General features: G+C 43.4%; 1 protein-coding gene across 2 annotated transcripts in view; it reads left to right on the top strand.

Moving 5' to 3' along the window:
• Positions 1 to 14,377, top strand: part of LOC138983761 (poly(A) RNA polymerase GLD2-like) — a 37,177-nt gene extending 22,800 nt beyond the window's left edge. For both annotated transcript variants that reach the window (XM_070357086.1, XM_070357092.1), the window contains exons 12-13: positions 1,575 to 1,681; positions 12,648 to 14,377. In XM_070357086.1, the coding sequence (XP_070213187.1) occupies positions 1,575 to 1,681; positions 12,648 to 12,787 (247 nt within the window). In that variant the 3' untranslated portion in view covers positions 12,788 to 14,377. The remainder of the gene's footprint in view (positions 1 to 1,574; positions 1,682 to 12,647) is intronic.
• The last annotated feature ends 3,206 nt before the right edge of the window (positions 14,378 to 17,583 follow it).

The following is a 17,583-nucleotide window of genomic DNA, read 5'->3' as shown; positions in this document are numbered from 1 at the left end:
CTAAGAAAGAGAGAGAGAGAGAGACTAAGAAAGAGAGAGAGAGAGACTAAGAAAGAGAGAGAGAGAGAGAGACTAAGAAAGAGAGAGAGAGACTAAGAAAGAGAGAGAGAGAGAGAGAGACTAAGAAAGAGAGAGAGGGAGACTAAGAAAGAGAGAGAGGGATACTAAGAAAGAGAGAGAGAGAGAGACTAAGAAAGAGAGAGAGAGACTAAGAAAGAGAGAGAGGGAGACTAAGAAAGAGAGAGAGAGAGAGACTAAGAAATAGAGAGAGAGAGACTAAGAAAGAGAGAGAGAGAGAGAGACTAAGAAAGAGAGATAGAGACTAAGAAAGAGAGAGAGACTAAGAAAGAGAGAGAGACTAAGAAAGAGAGAGAGAGAGACTAAGAAAGAGAGAGAGAGAGAGACTAAGAAAGAAAGAGACAAAGAAAGAGAGAGAGAGAGAGACTAAGAAAGAGAGAGAGAGAGAGACTAAGAAAGAGAGAGAGAGAGAGACTAAGAAAGAGAGAGAGAGAGAGACTAAGAAAGAGAGAGAGAGAGACTAAGAGAGAGAGAGAGAGACTAAGAAAGAGAGAGAGAGAGAGACTAAGAAAGAGAGAGAGAGAGACTAAGAAGAGAGAGAGAGAGACTAAGAAAGAGAGAGAGAGAGAGAGACTAAGAAAGAGAGAGAGAGAGACTAAGAAAGAGAGAGAGAGAGAGAGACTAAGAAAGAGAGAGAGAGACTAAGAAAGAGAGAGAGAGAGAGACTAAGAAAGAGAGAGAGAGAGACTAAGAAAGAGAGAGAGAGAGAGACTAAGAAAGAGAGAGAGAGAGAGACTAAGAAAGAGAGAGAGAGACTAAGAAAGAGAGAGAGAGAGAGAGACTAAGAAAGAGAGAGAGAGACTAAGAAAGAGAGAGAGAGAGACTAAGAAAGAGAGAGAGACTAAGAAAGAGAGAGAGAGAGACTAAGAAAGAGAGAGAGAGAGAGAGACTAAGAAAGAGAGACAGAGAGAGAGACTAAGAGAGAGAGACAGAGAGAGAGAGAGACAGAGACAGACAGTCAGATAGACAGACAGTCAGATAGACGGATAGACAGATAGACGGATAGACAGACAGACAGACAGAGCAACTGACAACAGACATACAGATAGAGAGATACGGACAGACAGACAGAGAGACAGACATTCTCTTGGAGACAAACAGACAGACAGACACTGTTCCGCCGCTTAGGTAATTATGGGTGTAGCAGAACCCGCGCCGTCGGCAGAGGGATAGTTACAATCACTACTACTCTTTAAAAGTATGGGTTTGTGTGAACCCAGGAAGCACGGCAAAGGTTAAAAAACAAACTATTGCACTACACTTTTTTTAAACTTTTTTTTAATGTGACTTCAGTTGCATGCTGGTGAAGCATTTTTGCCTTTGTGTTTAATTTTCATTGTTGATGTTGCAGGGAGCAACCTTTTCCACAGGTCTTTTTTATAATCTAATCTTCAGGTGTATCTATTTCAGTATGAATATTGGCCTTGATGGTATATTTCCATGTGTCAGTGATTGCTATTTTCCTTATCTACAAAAAATGTGTGTCCTGATTTCAGATCAGATACTGATGTGATCAGTGTCGGTGAGGGTCGCGTGTTGAACCGGGGAGTGGTGATGAGGAACAGCGGAGACCCTACGCAGTGGAAGTATCTTTGCATTGAAGGTACAGTGCTTGTGTGTGTGTGCGTGTATGTGTTTGCATGCTTGTGTCTGCAAGAGAAAGTGTTTGTGGTAGTTGCATGAAAGTGACTACATGTATTTTGTTGTTGTTGTGGTGTTTAAATAAGAGCCTGACTTAATGCTTGTCATTGGTCAATGAGAAGTGATAAGTGATTAAAGCTTGTTTTTTTCAGTTTTTTAGTATACTTGCTGTATGTACTGTTTGCATTGTTGCAAGCAAAAGTTATTGTTTGAAGCTGCATGCTCTTCAGAAAGAATGCGCAAAACATTTCATAATCCACTGAGATTGACTCGGGTAGGTTTTAAACTTTAATGTGAAATATCCTTAGTTTTGAATTATGTGTTTGTGTGTGGCAATTTTTGTCCATCCTCTAGTGTAGAAAAAAGGGAAATGATATACAGACCCGGGGAGTTACCTCCCATTGGTGTGTACTACGTCACTACCGCTTCTCAACACGTGGTCAAGATCTTACGACTTTTTCAGCTCTGAGAGAAGGTTGTTGATTTTTTGGCTCTCTCGTGGCTGTGCTGTTTGGTGTTTGTTTGACACCCACCGGCCACTTACCCGTCTTACTTGGCTTCTGCTTCGTTAGTTGGTGAGCTCTTTCCTTTTTGGTCATTATTTTGACAAGAATGTTGATGTAGTTGCTGACTTTTCGTCCGTTTTTGGACTTGTAAATTTTTCAGTAACTTAGTCAAAGTCAAACAGTTTATTTACCAAATGCGAAGCACAGGATTTTGTTATGGTGTATGCATAAAACTTCACACTCCTTCCACACGCATATATCATAATAAATATGTACAGATAAAGTGTTCAATTTCACTGGGCCTATTTACGTGTGTATACCAACCAGACAGTTCAAAACGGACTGGTTGTTCTTTTAGCACCAATTTGACAGGAGTTATTGTTTGGCCGCCATTTTTGTTGGTCAGCATGGCTGACAGCGATAAAATGTGGCAAGGCAAACCTTATATTACCTCCTTACTTGCCTTCTTCTTTGTTAGTTGGTAAGCTCTTTCCTCTTTGGTCATTATTTTGACAGGAATTTTGTTGCAGTTGCTGACTCTTCGTCCGTTTTGGACTTGTATATTTCCAGTAACTTATTGTTTGGCCGCCATTTTTGTGGGTCAGCATGGCTGACAGTGACAGTGATAAAACATGGCAAGGCTTATGTCATGGATCTACCAGACCATTGGTAATTGTTGTTGTTTCGGACTAAGCATGTAATACCGCTACAGTATGTCCGTTACTTATTCTGCCCCAAATGAACATGTGTTTTGGGGGCAGTTAAGCATGTCTTTGACTTCTTTTTCTTCTTGCTTTCCCTCTTTTAGGCATCGGAGCATGGCGCTCTGGTGTCTATACTGCTTAGCTCTTTATTTCCAGAGTTCCGCAGTTTGGGAGAGAAGAATTGCAGCATCCCACGCCGCCTGCCGGTGGTGTTTTCCCCCCCTTCATTGGGTGACGCTCGCTTTTTGGCGTCGTTTATGGCGTCGGCGACGATTTCCGGGGAGGATCTCCTTGCTTGTTTGTCTTCTGCCTCCGTGGTTGACACTGCGTTAAGTCGAACTGGTCCACCGGCCCTCGTGAGGCTGCCGGACATTCCCTGCTGGGAAACGGTTCTTTGGCGCGGGATCACAACCCGCAAACTTCTGTTCTGAACTCCCCTATTGTCACGTAGAGGGCATAGGTGTTTTCAGAGCAAGGGCGGCTACCGTTTCCGGTAGTCGCGCTTCCGGGTTTTCCCGGAAGCGAAGGTCCTCCATCTCATGTACACGCAGAGGTCTTGGCTGGAGTTGACCGCGGACTGGCCTACGGGCGCTCGGGCTTCCGGCCCCAGTCCACTTCTGTTCTGACCTCACCTTTGCCTCGTCGCCGGCATTGGTGTTTTCAGCGCAAGGGCGGTAGCCGTTTCCGGTTTACCGGAAGCATAGGTCCTCCATTGCAAGTACACGTTGTGGTCTTGACTGGAGTTGACCGCGGACTGGCCTACGGGCGTTCGGGCTTCCGGCCCCAGTCCACGCAACCTTTGCTTCCGCATTGTGCGGCTTTGTCTGTTGCGTTTCCGGCTCTGTCCGGATACACTGCTCCTCTTCCTGACGCTTCCTCTTGGATGTCAGTGAGTGAGGAACAGCGGCTGGCCTACGGGCATTCAGGCTTTCAGCCTCGGCCAGGACAGTCGTCAATTCACCTGTTGGGTGTTGCGGCTACTGCCTATTCAGTTCTGGTGGCTTCAGATGTTACCTCCTCTTACTCTTACCCTTTATGGGAGGGGTTGAGACAGGACGGTTTCCGGGTGGACGGGTTTCCGGTTTCCGGTCATCCCGTTCATCAGGTCCGTGTCCGTTCGCTTGGCTATTCTGATGTACAGTCTTTAGCCAGCGATCAGACATGTTCTGGATTTCCGTCGAAGCTCTTGGCTGCTCTCGAAGCTGTGACGGAGGTTACTTCCAGATACTTTCCGGAGGGTACATCGGCTTCGGCGGCTTCCGCTTTGGTTGCTCAGTCGGCGATGTCGGACTTCCGTTCTGCGAAGGAGGAGGATTCCTACTTCCGGTTCGAGAGTCACCTTCGGCGTGTACCACCTTTCGCAGGTTTTGGCTAGACCATCTCCTCCCGGAAGTGGTATCCCCAGTGTTCCGGTTCTGCTGCTTGTTACACCCCCGGTATAGGGGTGTGTATAGGTTTCACTCGATGTGTTTGTTTGTTTGTTTGTGTGTTTGTTTGTGTTCGCAAGTAGATCTCAAGAATGAACGGACCGATCGTCACCAAACTTGGTGAACAGGTTCTATACATTCCTGAGACGGTCCTTACAAAAATTGGGACCAGTCAAACACACGGTTAGGGAGTTATTGGTGGATTTTGGTTTTTTGGGGGGATCAACTACGGCATAACTCTTCCTTATCTTCTCCATGTTTTCAGCGTTTACCTCCCTTCCTTCGTATGGTGCACTATAGTACATGAGGGGGCATCTTCGGATATTCCCGGCGTTCTGTTACTATTTTTAGAAGGTCACCGCAGTGTCCAGAACGTAAATTGGACCCGTAAATTATCCTCACTGTAAAAGTGCAAAGGTCGAATCAATTTATAGCCACGCGAAAAATACACTGTCATCTATCTCTCTATATATACGGCTTCTCTGTGTTTGTGTGTGTGTGTGTGTGTGTGTCTCTCTCTCTATGTGGGCAACACCTGTGGATTGTTCAGTTCTGTTTGTGATGTGATCTGGCGGCTTTTGTGTACAGTCGAACTCGCTTAAGACGAATCACTGGGGATCGTGAAATAAGTTCGTCTTAACCGAAATTCGTTTTAAGAGATTTGATTTTTTTTTTTTTTTTTTTTTTTTTAAACATTTTTTTGTACATTTTATGTTATTTCAATTTGTTTCTTTCGCAACTTTCATGCTGCTTCACGTTTGGACAATAAAGTGACATTCAGTTACATGTTCATGTGTTACGTTTTTGGTCACACACACACACACAAACACACACACACACACAAACGCGCACACACACACACGCACAGACAGACAGACACACACACACACGCACACACATACACACACACACACACACACACACACACACACACAGAGGTTGATTCTATTCTCGCACACCATGATTGTTTGAACATGTCAGATTGTATTCTCAATAATAGACAAAATATGAACAAGAGACGAAGCCTTCAAGGCTCACGTAAGAAATCGACAAACAGTAACACAAACTCAATCACTCCGTCACACATACACACACACACACACACACACAGTAAGCATAGGTGAAACTGTACAAGAAAGCGAGACCCTGGATCTGCCAAGTAGTCTCGGCCCGCTCACAATAACAATGACCGAGACTTTCTGTAATTCTTTTGCGTGATGTCTAACCCTCTTACGTCACAATGTGACGTCTTCAAATAGTTTCTATCACACACGTCAAACACTTTTGACCGAGACGTAATCTTCTTATGCGAGCTTTATCCATAGACTCGGAAATGTTAAAGTTTCTATCACACACACACACGCACGCACGCACGCACGCATGCACGCACAGACAGACAAAGTTTATCATCGCATAGGCTACACTTACGTGAGCCAAAAATCAGAGCAAGACACGATCAACGTCTGTAATAGACAAAATATGAAAACAAGCAGCAACATGTGTCGACACCCTGACTTTAATTACAACAATCACACTTTTTACTTTTGTGTAAATAATGAATTATTTAGTTAAATAATGAATTATTTAGCTATATAATGAATTATTCAGTTAAATAATTCATTATTTAGATCAACAGGAAAAAACGTAATTTCTTTACAAACGGATTGCCATAGACACATTGTTGAACACCTTATCATTTTGACCTAAAAAAGTCTGTAATAGACGTCTGCTTGGCCTCAGTGATCGCTGTGTTGTGTATGAATGTTTGCATCGCACGGAGATTGTCCATGAATGTGTCGGATGCGTCGGAGAGTGGACGCATTTGCAGGAAATCCATCAGGGTGTCGACACATGTTGCTGCTTGTTTCGGGGTTGGGATCTCCCTCGTGACTGAATCATCCTCCTCTTCCTCCACAACTGTTTCACAGAGGGAAATCTCTCTCACGCTGTCAGCTATTTCTTTGACCGACAAAACGGCAGTTGTTTCCACTTCATCATCAACGTGGACAAAATCCTCCCATGACACTCCTTCACCCAGTTGAGAAAACCCCGGTGGTGCCATCACTGCCACAGGAACTTCCTCTGCTTCTGCTTCCTGGTTGTCATCGTCTGCGATGGGGACTGCCGCTGCCGCTGAAACAAACCCTGCGTGTCTGAAGCAGTTGACGATAGATTTTTCTTCGACGTAGGACCATGAAGATCGCATGATATGCAGTGCATCAAGGACGTTCAGTTTGAACGATGCTGAAGTCGACTCTTTATCGGAGATGTGCAGCAGGAGTTTATGAACGACCACTTGACGGTAGTAGCATTTAAAATTGCGTATGATGCCTTGGTCGCAGGGTTGAGTGTGGCTGGTGGTGTTTGCTGGCAAGAATACGAGTTTTATCGCTTTGAGGTTTTGTAGTTTGGGGTGGGCGGGGCAGTTGTCGATGACGAGAGCGATTTTGCGGCCTTGGTGCAACATCTTGGCATCCAAATTCCTCACCCACTCTTCAAATATGACTCCAGTCATCCAGGCCCTCTTGTTGGCCACGTATTTCACAGGGAGGGATGTAACTTTGGCGAAACATCGTGGTTTTTGAAACTTGCCAATCACAAAGAGGGGGAGCTTCTCACCGGCCATGGATGCAGTAATTAGCACCGTCAAACGTTCTTTGGGGATTTTCCCACCTTTGCATTGGTCGCCTTTGAAGGCCAGTGTACGTGAAGGCAGGCACCGAAAGAACAACCCGGTTTCATCACAGTTGTAAATGTCTTCTGGCTCAAAACTCGTCAAAAGATCGGGAAGGTCTTTCGTGAACCAACGATCGGTCATATCCGGGGTGACCGCGAGGGACTCTCCTGTAATCGCTTTACAGTTGATGGCTCTTCGTTTTTTAAAGCGATGTAGCCAACCGTTGTTCGGAGCGAAGTCGATTGCCAATTCGGTGGCAAGTTCTTGAGCTTTTGAAAGCAGAAGAGGGCCAGAAATCGGGACACCTTGTGATCTTGTCTGTTTGAACCACGTGTAAACTGCATCATCCAAAATCTTGCCGTTTTTGCTTTCTCTCATTCTTTTGGATGTCAGTGGGTGGGATGAGTTGCTGAAAGCATCGTTGATCTTCACCCGATTTTTGAGTATGGTAGACAGGGTGGATGCCGATATCCCATGCTTTGCAGCAACCGCCGATTTTAAACCAGTCTTCATGTCCACGTCGCGTAAAATTTGTAGTTTTTTCTCAAGAGAGATCGCCCGTTTCTTATCTGCCATCGTTGTAGGCGATCTGTCTGACTGCAGTCGCGATCAAAGCTGATCCTTATATCAGTCATTCATGTTCAGTGTCTGAGCTATCAATCACTTTGATTCTAAATTTAAATTTGTTTTGTGAGTACAGTACAATCAGTTTAACTTTATTCAGTGATCGGTTGAGCGATGGTTCAAGCAGTCGACGCAAGGGAAGATACTCTTTGCAATATGATTACATCCGGTCCATGTGCGTTGATAAACATGGCGGAACACTTGCATTCCGGCGCTTTTGACACATTCAAACTTCTTAAATTCCCATGATATGTCGATCTCGGGACGAGTTTAAAGATTTCGTCATAAGCGTGAGTAAATTACAGACATTATGCATGCTTGGGAATCCAAAAAGTGCTCGTTATAAGCACAAATTCGTTATAAAGAATTCGTTTTAAGCATTTTTTTTAAGCATGAAGAAAGAGGTATTCAGTTGGGAACTTAAAACTAATACGTCATAAGTCAAAATTCGTAACAAGCGTGTTCGTTTTAAGTGGGTTCGACTGTATTTGTATGTACTGGCCTTCCTTTGAGAAGCCATAACAGTTCAAAAGGGCTTAGAGATAAGCTCTAAATTGCTCAATCCTGAGCAGTGAGAATGGTTATTTCCCTTTGACCAACGGGGGTGTTATTCCTATCGGAGGAATTTCTTGTTCCTCATGGTTCAGTTCCGGCGGAACACGCTCAGCCTTGGCTGGCTTCGGCTACACAGGCTTCGACTTTTGTTCCTTCTTTCATAAGAAGTTCACTTTGCCGAAGCCGGGCGGAACTTGTTGGCGTCCTTTGCTCTTCCGCGTACACCTTTCCGGTAACGCAGGAACTTCTTCCTCTGCTGGTTAAGCAGGTTTTAGAGGGACTTGGGTGTTGCGTTCCCAGACCACCCCCTTGTCTCTTCGGAGGAATTTGGACGTCAGCTTTTGGAACTTGCCTCTTTCTCGGAGATGATCGTCAGAGCGCTCTCTCTCTCGCTCTCTCACTGAATCCTTTCACACTAAGTGTGGATCAGGACGCTGATGACATCTCTACTCTTTTGGTCAGCCCTTGCTAGGGTGAATGAAGAGTAAATGAGGCTGTCCTACCTTCACTACACTCATACAGTCATGTGTCGGAGGGACGTGTTTCTCTTGCATTCTCGGTTTACTGAGCAGTCTAAGAGAGACACCTTGAGAGCTTTTGCCCGTGGTAGAGGGATCTCTTTTGGACATCTGGTGTTTGATACCAGAAGGAAGGAGATCCAGTTGAACAGAGATCAGCAGTTCTCCGACTTCTCTCTGCAAGGGTTGAAGCAGAGCTAGCCTCCTCAGGAGAAGCAGGCTCAGGCCTCTGGCCAAGCTAAACCGGCAGCCATTAGGCTGTCTCTGACTGGTTCTCGAGTTTCGAGGTAAAGATCAGTGTCGGGCAGGGGGAGGGGCAGCTCTAGCAGCAAGCCTTACCCCCAATGAAGTGCTCCCGATCTCACCCCCCCTCCGCCCTCCACTTTCGTGATGGCGGGGTCCCCTCCCTGCACTTTCTCATTGGATGGTCTCTGTACACAGCCAATGGATGGTGGGAGCGACTTCAATCGATCTGACGGATGCATATTTTCACATTTTTATGCATCAGTCCGATCTTAACACAGCGAACAAGGTCTATCAGCTCGAGCACCCGCCGAGGTCTCTTCTGGTCGGATCTAGGGCTGGCCTTCGGGCATAATGGCTTCCGGCCTCAGTCAGTGCAACAGTCGTTTCAGCCACGGGCTGCTTCTTCTGTCGCACTTCCGGTTTTAACCGGAGAGGTTGTTCCTCTCACTGACAGTCAAGGAGGTACGTCAGGGGTTTTTGGAACAACGGCTGACCCAAGGGCATCTAGGCTTTTAGCCTCAGCCTGTGCAACAGCCATTCCACCTGTTGGCGGTGGTGGTTGCTTCCTCTGTTCTTGTCGCTTCGGATTTCGACAATTCTTTCCTAACTACCTGATGGCTAATCTACTGTGATACCTGTGATAACTGATGATGATTACTGTTATTGGTTTTATGTGTTTGGTTGGTCTCTTCTTTGGTAGTGCAATAGCATTAATTATGGATTGTTGTTATCATCATTTACATAAAAACTTATCTGTTAATCTAAACAATGATATAATTACTGTGATGTTCTTAACTACACTTTAACATGGAATGTATGTATGTATGTAGGTATGTATGTAGGTATGTATGCATGTGTGTTGGTATTCTTTTATAATTATTAATTAATGACCTATATGTGCTGATGACCAATTTAATTTCCTTTGTTGGATCAATAAAATGTTATGAGTTATGAGTTATGAGTTACTTCTCTTCCTATGCAGGAGATGAGGCAGGACGATTTCCGTTTGGGTGGGGTTTCTGTCTTCACGTTACCCTGTTCACCCTTTTTGCCACAAGCAACTGGACTATGGTCCTTGTTTGTCTTTCGCCGAGTTGGACTCTAGCGAGCGGACGCGTTCTGGTGTTTCGTCCAAACTTAAGGTGCCCTTGAGTTGGCCTCGGAGGTAACATACAGGTTTTCCTGAGGGGGCATTGTCTTTGGCAATGTATGGTGAGGAGTCATCCTTTGTGGCTTACCACCTCTCTCAGGTTTGGCTAGTCCTCTCCTTCGGGCAGAGGGTTAGCTAATGTTCCGGTTTCTTTGCTGCGGGCTCATAGCCCAGCATCTTATTTGGCAACTGAAACTTTCGTTTCGTACTTTTACCTGCAGGGTTCGTACAGAGTCCTTGAACCCTGGAAAACTCCTTGAAAATTGGAAAACCTTTTCCAGGCATTGAAAAGTGCTTGAAAATAGAGTTTTGTTAAATAGTCATTGAAAAGTACTTGATTTTTCCAAATTGTTGCCTATACATTTCGTCAGCAGCTTGTCTTATTTAAAAAAAAATGCAACCCCCTTTTTTTTCGTCAAATACAGTACACACATTTTGGGAGAATAAAAGATCGAGTAAAAACGAAAGCAGACGAACTAACTATTACTAGTCACCCGTAGTTGCTTCCCTTCCCGGAAGTTGGCAAGGGAAACAACTACGAAGTGGTATCTCTTGAGAAAGAAATTCACCAGAAACTTGATGACTTGAAAAACTGAAGGTAAGCTTGGTGCTTTGCATTAATTTGGGGAAAATCATGTCCTTGAAAAGCATTTATTTGGTCCTGGAAATGTCCTTGAAAACTCCTTGAATTGTATCAGCTCTGCCCTGCAGGAACCCTGTACCTGCGTACTGTGGGTACTTCGGAACAATGGCTGTCCTACGGGCATCACGGCTCTCAGCCTTGGCCTGTGCAATAGTCTCCTGTCTGTCGCTGTTTGAATATGGCGTTTTCGGTTCCTGTGACTTCGGATTTCGACTGTTTCTTTCTTCACCCACATCCTAGATGGGGTGAGTCAGGACGACTTCCGTTTAGGTCGGGTTTCCTTTTACAGTCACCCTTCTACCACAGGCAACTTTGACTACGGCATTTGCGCGTTTTTGGTTTTTCGCCCAAACTCAGGAAGGCTCTTGATTTGGCAGCGAAGGCTGAACTGCGGACACTATGGCTTTTAGCCATTTTGTTCATGGTCACCGGTCACACCAGGCTTCGACCACTGTGACTTCCGCACTTCCGGTTGCTTACGCACAATCGTAAGTCGCTGCTTCCTCGTACTATCTCTCTCTGCTTTTGCAGGGACTGGTAGAGGATAACTGGCGACCATCTCTTTTGAGGGCAGCTAGACTGCTGGTTACGGCACCCTTCTCAAGCATGCTTTATGGGTGACGATGTCAAAGATAGCAGTCAGTTTCTTTATTTGGCGTTTTTTCTGTCACTACCCAGGAGTACTATGTTTCTTGTCTTGGTTAGACTTGGACTCTAACGCAGGGAAGCAGTACAGCGTGCTTTGGAGGGTGAGCGTTCTTGGAATTTTAGGAACGTTTTTTGCTCTGTTTTGAGCTTTTCCCATCGAGTTGGAGTCTGGTATCTTGTACTCAGGCGTCTCTCTCGCTCATTGTGTGGAGATCGGTCAGTCTTCTCTTGAGCTGACTTCTATATCTCACAGGCCTTTTCGGTCTTCACTCCATCCCAAGGTTTGCATACTTTGGCATGATTGTCTTACGGTCTCCTCGAGGGTTCGTCCTACTCAGCACTCAGTGGACAACGTTATGCACGGATCGTTCCAGGGCATTGGCATTTCCTTCCAATAGAAAGGGGGGGGGGGGGGGGGGCTTGTCTTTCCCCTCGACTCGGCTCGGGTTCATTAAATCCAGGGCTTGAGTCTCTTCCTGGGCCGTTTTACGGTCCGGGAGAATGGACGAAGTGCTGGGCACAGCTTACTGGCTCTCTGAAGTTGTCTTTAGCAAGTTTTGCCTGAGAGACATCGCGGCTGTCAATCAGGAGGGTTCTCCGGTCCCTTCCTGACTTGTTGGCACCGGGCCAGTTCCTGGCAAGGGTTTTAGAGTGAGTTAGATTTTTCTTTCCCACTGGGCCCTTCCTAACTTGTTGGCAGCGGGCCAGTTTCTGGCAAGGATATTTAGAGTGAGTTAGATTTTTCTTTCCCACCGCCTTGTTGAAGCTATCTGCTTTATGTGATTCGGAGTAAGAAAATGTAATTTAATCGAAAATTTTAATAATACATTTTCATTTGATTAATATACTTACCCGAATCACATGGTTTTTGCCCTCCAACCAACCCCGCTTATGGTTTTTTAGTTTCTTTAAAGCCGTATGATCTTGACCACATGTTGAGGAGCGGTAGTGACGTAGTACACACCAATGGGAGGTAACTACCCGGGTCTGTGGTCATTACCAGGGCTCCATTTACACTTTTTGTGGTGGGGTTGCTTCCCTTTAAAATTGTTTAAGACGGGTAGCCTTTTCAGACCTTAGCATCTCAGACTGCGTCAATGCTTTATGTGATTCGGGTAAGTATATTAATCAAATGAAAATTTATTATTAAAATTTGTGATTATACTTTAATTTATGCTGAGTGTTACGTGCAACAAGCTCGACTGAAGGATTCTTATCACTTTTTTTCAGAACCGTTCGACAGGTCCAACACAGCCAGGTCGGTGTTTGACCCCTACATCTTTCAGCGCATCAGACAGGTCTTCTGCAGAAGTGCAGAGGTGCTGAAAACACGGGGGGACGTCGCTGCCATTCTTAGTCAACCCTTTTAATCCGTTGGTGTCATGCCCAGATGGAAAGATGACGCGGTGAAGTATGGTTGAGTGGGGGAGGGGTACCACAAAAAACAAAACAAATGGATTCCCTGTGAAGGTATGCTTCTCTGTGATGAATCATTTCACATGCACATGCTGGCTGGCCAGCTTTTATAGGACAACACAAGTGACAAGAACTATATTTGTGTGAGGACACAGCCTCTTACAGTAGTGAGTAAAAGTAGAGTCATAATATGCACAGTTGTAACCCATCATCACCCATGAAATCCGATAGATATATATATAAAGAAATGGTGCTTTTGCTAATGTTTAGACATGCTGAAAACCCTGGTAGTTGATAGGCTGGATTATTGTGTCACATGACAATAAAAAGCATAGAACTAGAAGAAAAGTTATGCTAAACAAAACCCAGAATGGAGGAAAAGAACTGCAGTGGTGATTGTGATTTTGGAAAGTAATCAAATTCTGAACTGTAGTTGGAGAGCAGTGATTCCCACTTTTCTTTCTAACAGTGAGAACTGCTTTTCTCGGTACACTTAGTAAATCAAGCTGAAGTTTAGTGTAATTTTAACTAGTGATTATTGTAATTATGGTGGACAGTTAATCTGAAAAAAACCACCTTCCCTAGTAGTTTGGATATTTGGAAGGAAATAACGCCGCATGTGGTTTGGTTGGAAGAAATTAACTGAAGCCAAATGTTTTCAGGTAGATTCAGGTAGAAGAAATAGACATAACCCAATGGTAAAATTTTTTTGAGTAAATTCAGTTAGGAATGTACTAACCCAAAGAGTAGAGTAGACTAAGCGAGAGAAATTAAACCTGACCCAAGTAGGTTTCACTAGTTTCAGGTAGAAGAGCGCTCATAACCCCAATATGGTTCATCAGTGTCGGATAAAAAGAACAGACATAACCCAGATGTGTTTTATGAGTTTCAGGCAGAATAAGCGGACATAAGCCTGATGTGTTTTGATAGTTTTAGTTACAAGGAATGTGCAGAAGCCACGTGTATGAATTTAGTTGTTTCATTTAGAAACAATGGAGAAAGTCTGTTTTGTACATATATATGTAAGTTCTTCGGTAAGTTTGTACCCATAATGACTGAAAAGAGGCTGTACTGTGAACTGACTAGTCATTGGTTCCTTTTTTCACAACTTGTTTTTAACTAGATGAGGTTTTTACTCATGTCTTTTCAGCTGAATAAAAGAATCAATGTAACACCCTTGCCTTTGCAGGTTTACCGTGTGAAATGTGTTCGCTTGGGAGTGTTCTCTTTGGTTTTGTTATCAGAATACAGAAAAGTTTTCTTTGCATTTTCTAAAATATGTTCTAAGCATATGTTTTTAATGAAATTCACTTACTTACAAGTTTTACAAATTTGTGAAGTGTGTGTATGTGTGTGTGTGCGCATGTAAGTCTGATTTGAGATTGGTAGGTAAAGAAATTTTGTCACTGATCTAAGATATTTTCTGTTAAGCGACAGCACAACTGAGACAGGGTTTTGTGCACAAGGTTTTAACTCGTACGTGAGTTTGTGAGCAAATATTGTATGTACACAACAAGCGATGTGAATAAAGCATTTAAATATTATTCTGTCAGAGTTGTTAGCATGCGTTGTACATTTTGGTATGGTATGGGATTGACTGGCAGTGTGTGGGTGTGTGTGTATGTTCGTGGCAATATCCGAAATAAACTGCATGCACCACTCCCTCTAACAGCTAAAAGACCAAAAAACTGCTAAGAGAAGAACTTCAGCTTAGATATCAATTTTAGATTGAAGGACAGAGATCCGACGGTGGTTTGAACTTAAAATTCGTCGTTACAACATAATAAGAAAATTCTTTCGCCACCTTCTGACAGTATAGTATACTTGTTCAACTGGTTAGAATTTACAGACCTCTGAACAAATTTGCAGGAATGATATGTCCTTGATTTTAGGTGTCTTCCTCAAAGATTATCTGGGATCTCATGCTTGATTGTTGGGGTCAAAGCCCATCTTCTTCCTTCTCCAACACCCGACTGTCGCCCCCTCCCCTGTTACAGAAATAGCGTTGTACCAGTGGGTGTATATTTCAATGTACTAACATGTGGACAAAGAGAACGATTGCAGGGTTGTTGAATTAGGAGCAAAATCTTGGTTATAAAGGATGACTTGGAAATTTAAATTCCAGATTGGTCCTGTATATTTTTACCGTCATGGGATTTAAAGGCACGCTCCTCCCGTGTTTACAGTTCGGCTCAACGTTTCAGATCTGGCCTGACTTTTACATGGGATAAAACCAACCCTTGGTCAAATACCGAAAGTCAACACCCTGACTGCTTGTTCTGGTGAATTTAGTTTTCATGCATTAATGTCTTAAAGTTACTGGACCCGACAACTCCAGGTGCATGGAGCCCCTGGGGCTTTCAGTCATGCCTCAGGCAGTTATCTGTTTAAAAAAACAAAAACAAGTCGCATAAGGCGAAAATACAACATTTAGTCAAGTAGCTGTCGAACTCACAGAATGAAACTGAACGCAATGCCATTTTTCAGCAAGACCGTATACTCGTAGCATCGTCAGTCCACTGCTCATGGCAAAGGCAGTGAAATTGACAAGAGCGGGGTAGTAGTTGCGCTAAGAAGGATAGCACGCTTTTCTGTACCTCTCTTTGTTTTAACTTTCTGAGCGTGTTTTTAATCCAAACATATCATATCTATATGTTTTTGGAATCAGGAACCGACAAGGAATAAGATGAAAGTGTTTTTAAATTGATTTCGACAATTTAATTTTGATAATAATTTTTATATATTTAATTTTCAGAGCTTGTTTTTAATCCCAAATATAGCATATTTATATGTTTTTGGAATCAGAATATGATGGAGAATAAGATGAACGTAAATTTGGATCGTTTTATAAATTTTTATTTTTTTTTACAATTTTCAGATTTTTAATGACCAAAGTCATTAATTAATTTTTAAGCCACCAAGCTGAAATGCAATACCGAAGTCCGGGCTTCGTCGAAGATTACTTGACCAAAATTTCAACCAATTTGGTTGAAAAATGAGGGCGTGACAGAGCCGCCTCAACTTTCACGAAAAGCCGGATATGACGTCATCAAAGACATTTATCAAAAAAATGAAAAAAACGTTCGGGGATTTCATACCCAGGAACTCTCATGTCAAATTTCATAAAGATCGGTCCAGTAGTTTAGTCTGAATCGCTCTACACACACACACACAGACACACACTCGCAAATACACCACGACCCTCGTCTCGATTCCCCCCTAGATGTTAAAACATTTAGTCATAACTTGACTAAATGTAAAAACCAAGTTTCATTGACTTTCATGCAAGGAGTCAAACACTGCAAATTTGTTACGAATTGATTTTGGACTGCCACCTGGCGACAAAACGACAAATCGGCGCACTCCATGCTGTGACTAGGGGACTGCATCTTTATAAAAGCCACAAATGGCTTCAATAAGATTACTTCATCAAACAATTCCCACAGTGCACATAGAGCACCCAGTCTGTTCACGTTTGTTACGTGACCTAAAGGAAAGATGGTCTTATCCCATGTAAAAGTCTGGCCATCTGAGACGATGAGTGGAACTGTTACACGAGGAGTGTACCTTTAACTAAATACTACCCTTGATAAATATTTCTTATTGTACACAATACTCAATAGTTATTGAGTTTTGTGCATTCTTTTACATTTTTGTCGGATCTGTGTAAAATGTCTTATTTTGGGCAAAAATACAAATAATATTTATGTATCGATCGATGTTAGACCCAATTCCTTTTGTATTTTATATTACTATTGAACTCACACAAACATGCACTCTTTTGCGGTGCGTCCCGCTACGTGTCATTTGTGCTACGTATCGTTTGCGCTATTTTCTGTAGTGCTATCGACACAAATTGCCAAAAACAGTAGTGCTATCGGCACGTAGTGCTATTGCCACAATGCACACATGCCATTATCACTACGTCTCAATAGAACTACGTGTCGATATCACTATTTTTGAAAAACCAATGTACTGTAGCGCTACGTGTCGATAGCACTACTACATGTTCAAACGGCAGACACTTCCCTTTGTGTGTGCGTGTGAGTGTGTGTATATAATATTGTCTGCATGGCTGTCTGTCGGATCTGTATGTCTGTCTGGCTGTCTGTGTGTGTGTGTGTGTGTGTCTCTCTCTCCCTCTCGCTCTCTCTTTTTTGACTCACATGCGAAGCAAAAGTGAGTCTATGTACTCACCCGAGTCGTCCGTCCGTCCGTCCGGACGTCCGGACGTCCGTCCGTCCGTCCGGAAAACTTTAACGTTGGATATTTCTTGGACACTATTCAGTCTATCAGTACCAAATTTGGCAAGATGGTGTATGATGACAAGGCCCCAAAAAACATACATAGCATCTTGACCTTGCTTCAAGGTCAAGGTCGCAGGGGCCATAAATGTTGCCTAAAAAACAGCTATTTTTCACATTTTTCCCATTTTCTCTGAAGTTTTTGAGATTCAATACCTCACCTATATATGATATATAGGGCAAAGTAAGCCCCATCTTTTGATACCAGTTTGGTTTACCTTGCTTCAAGGTCAAGGTCACAGGAGCTCTTCAAAGTTGGATTGTATACATATTTTGAAGTGACCTTGACCCTGAACTATGGAAGATAACTGTTTCAAACTTAAAAATTATGTGGGGCACATGTTATGCTTTCATCATGAGACACATTTGGTCACATATGATCAAGGTCAAGGTCACTTTGACCCTTATGAAATGTGACCAAAATAAGGTAGTGAACCACTAAAAGT

Source organism: Littorina saxatilis, linkage group LG1 (genome assembly GCF_037325665.1).
Source record: "Littorina saxatilis isolate snail1 linkage group LG1, US_GU_Lsax_2.0, whole genome shotgun sequence".
Lineage (NCBI taxonomy): Eukaryota > Metazoa > Mollusca > Gastropoda > Littorinimorpha > Littorinidae > Littorina > Littorina saxatilis.
Note: the sequence above shows the minus strand (reverse complement) of the source record. Positions and strands in the feature narration are given on the sequence as shown.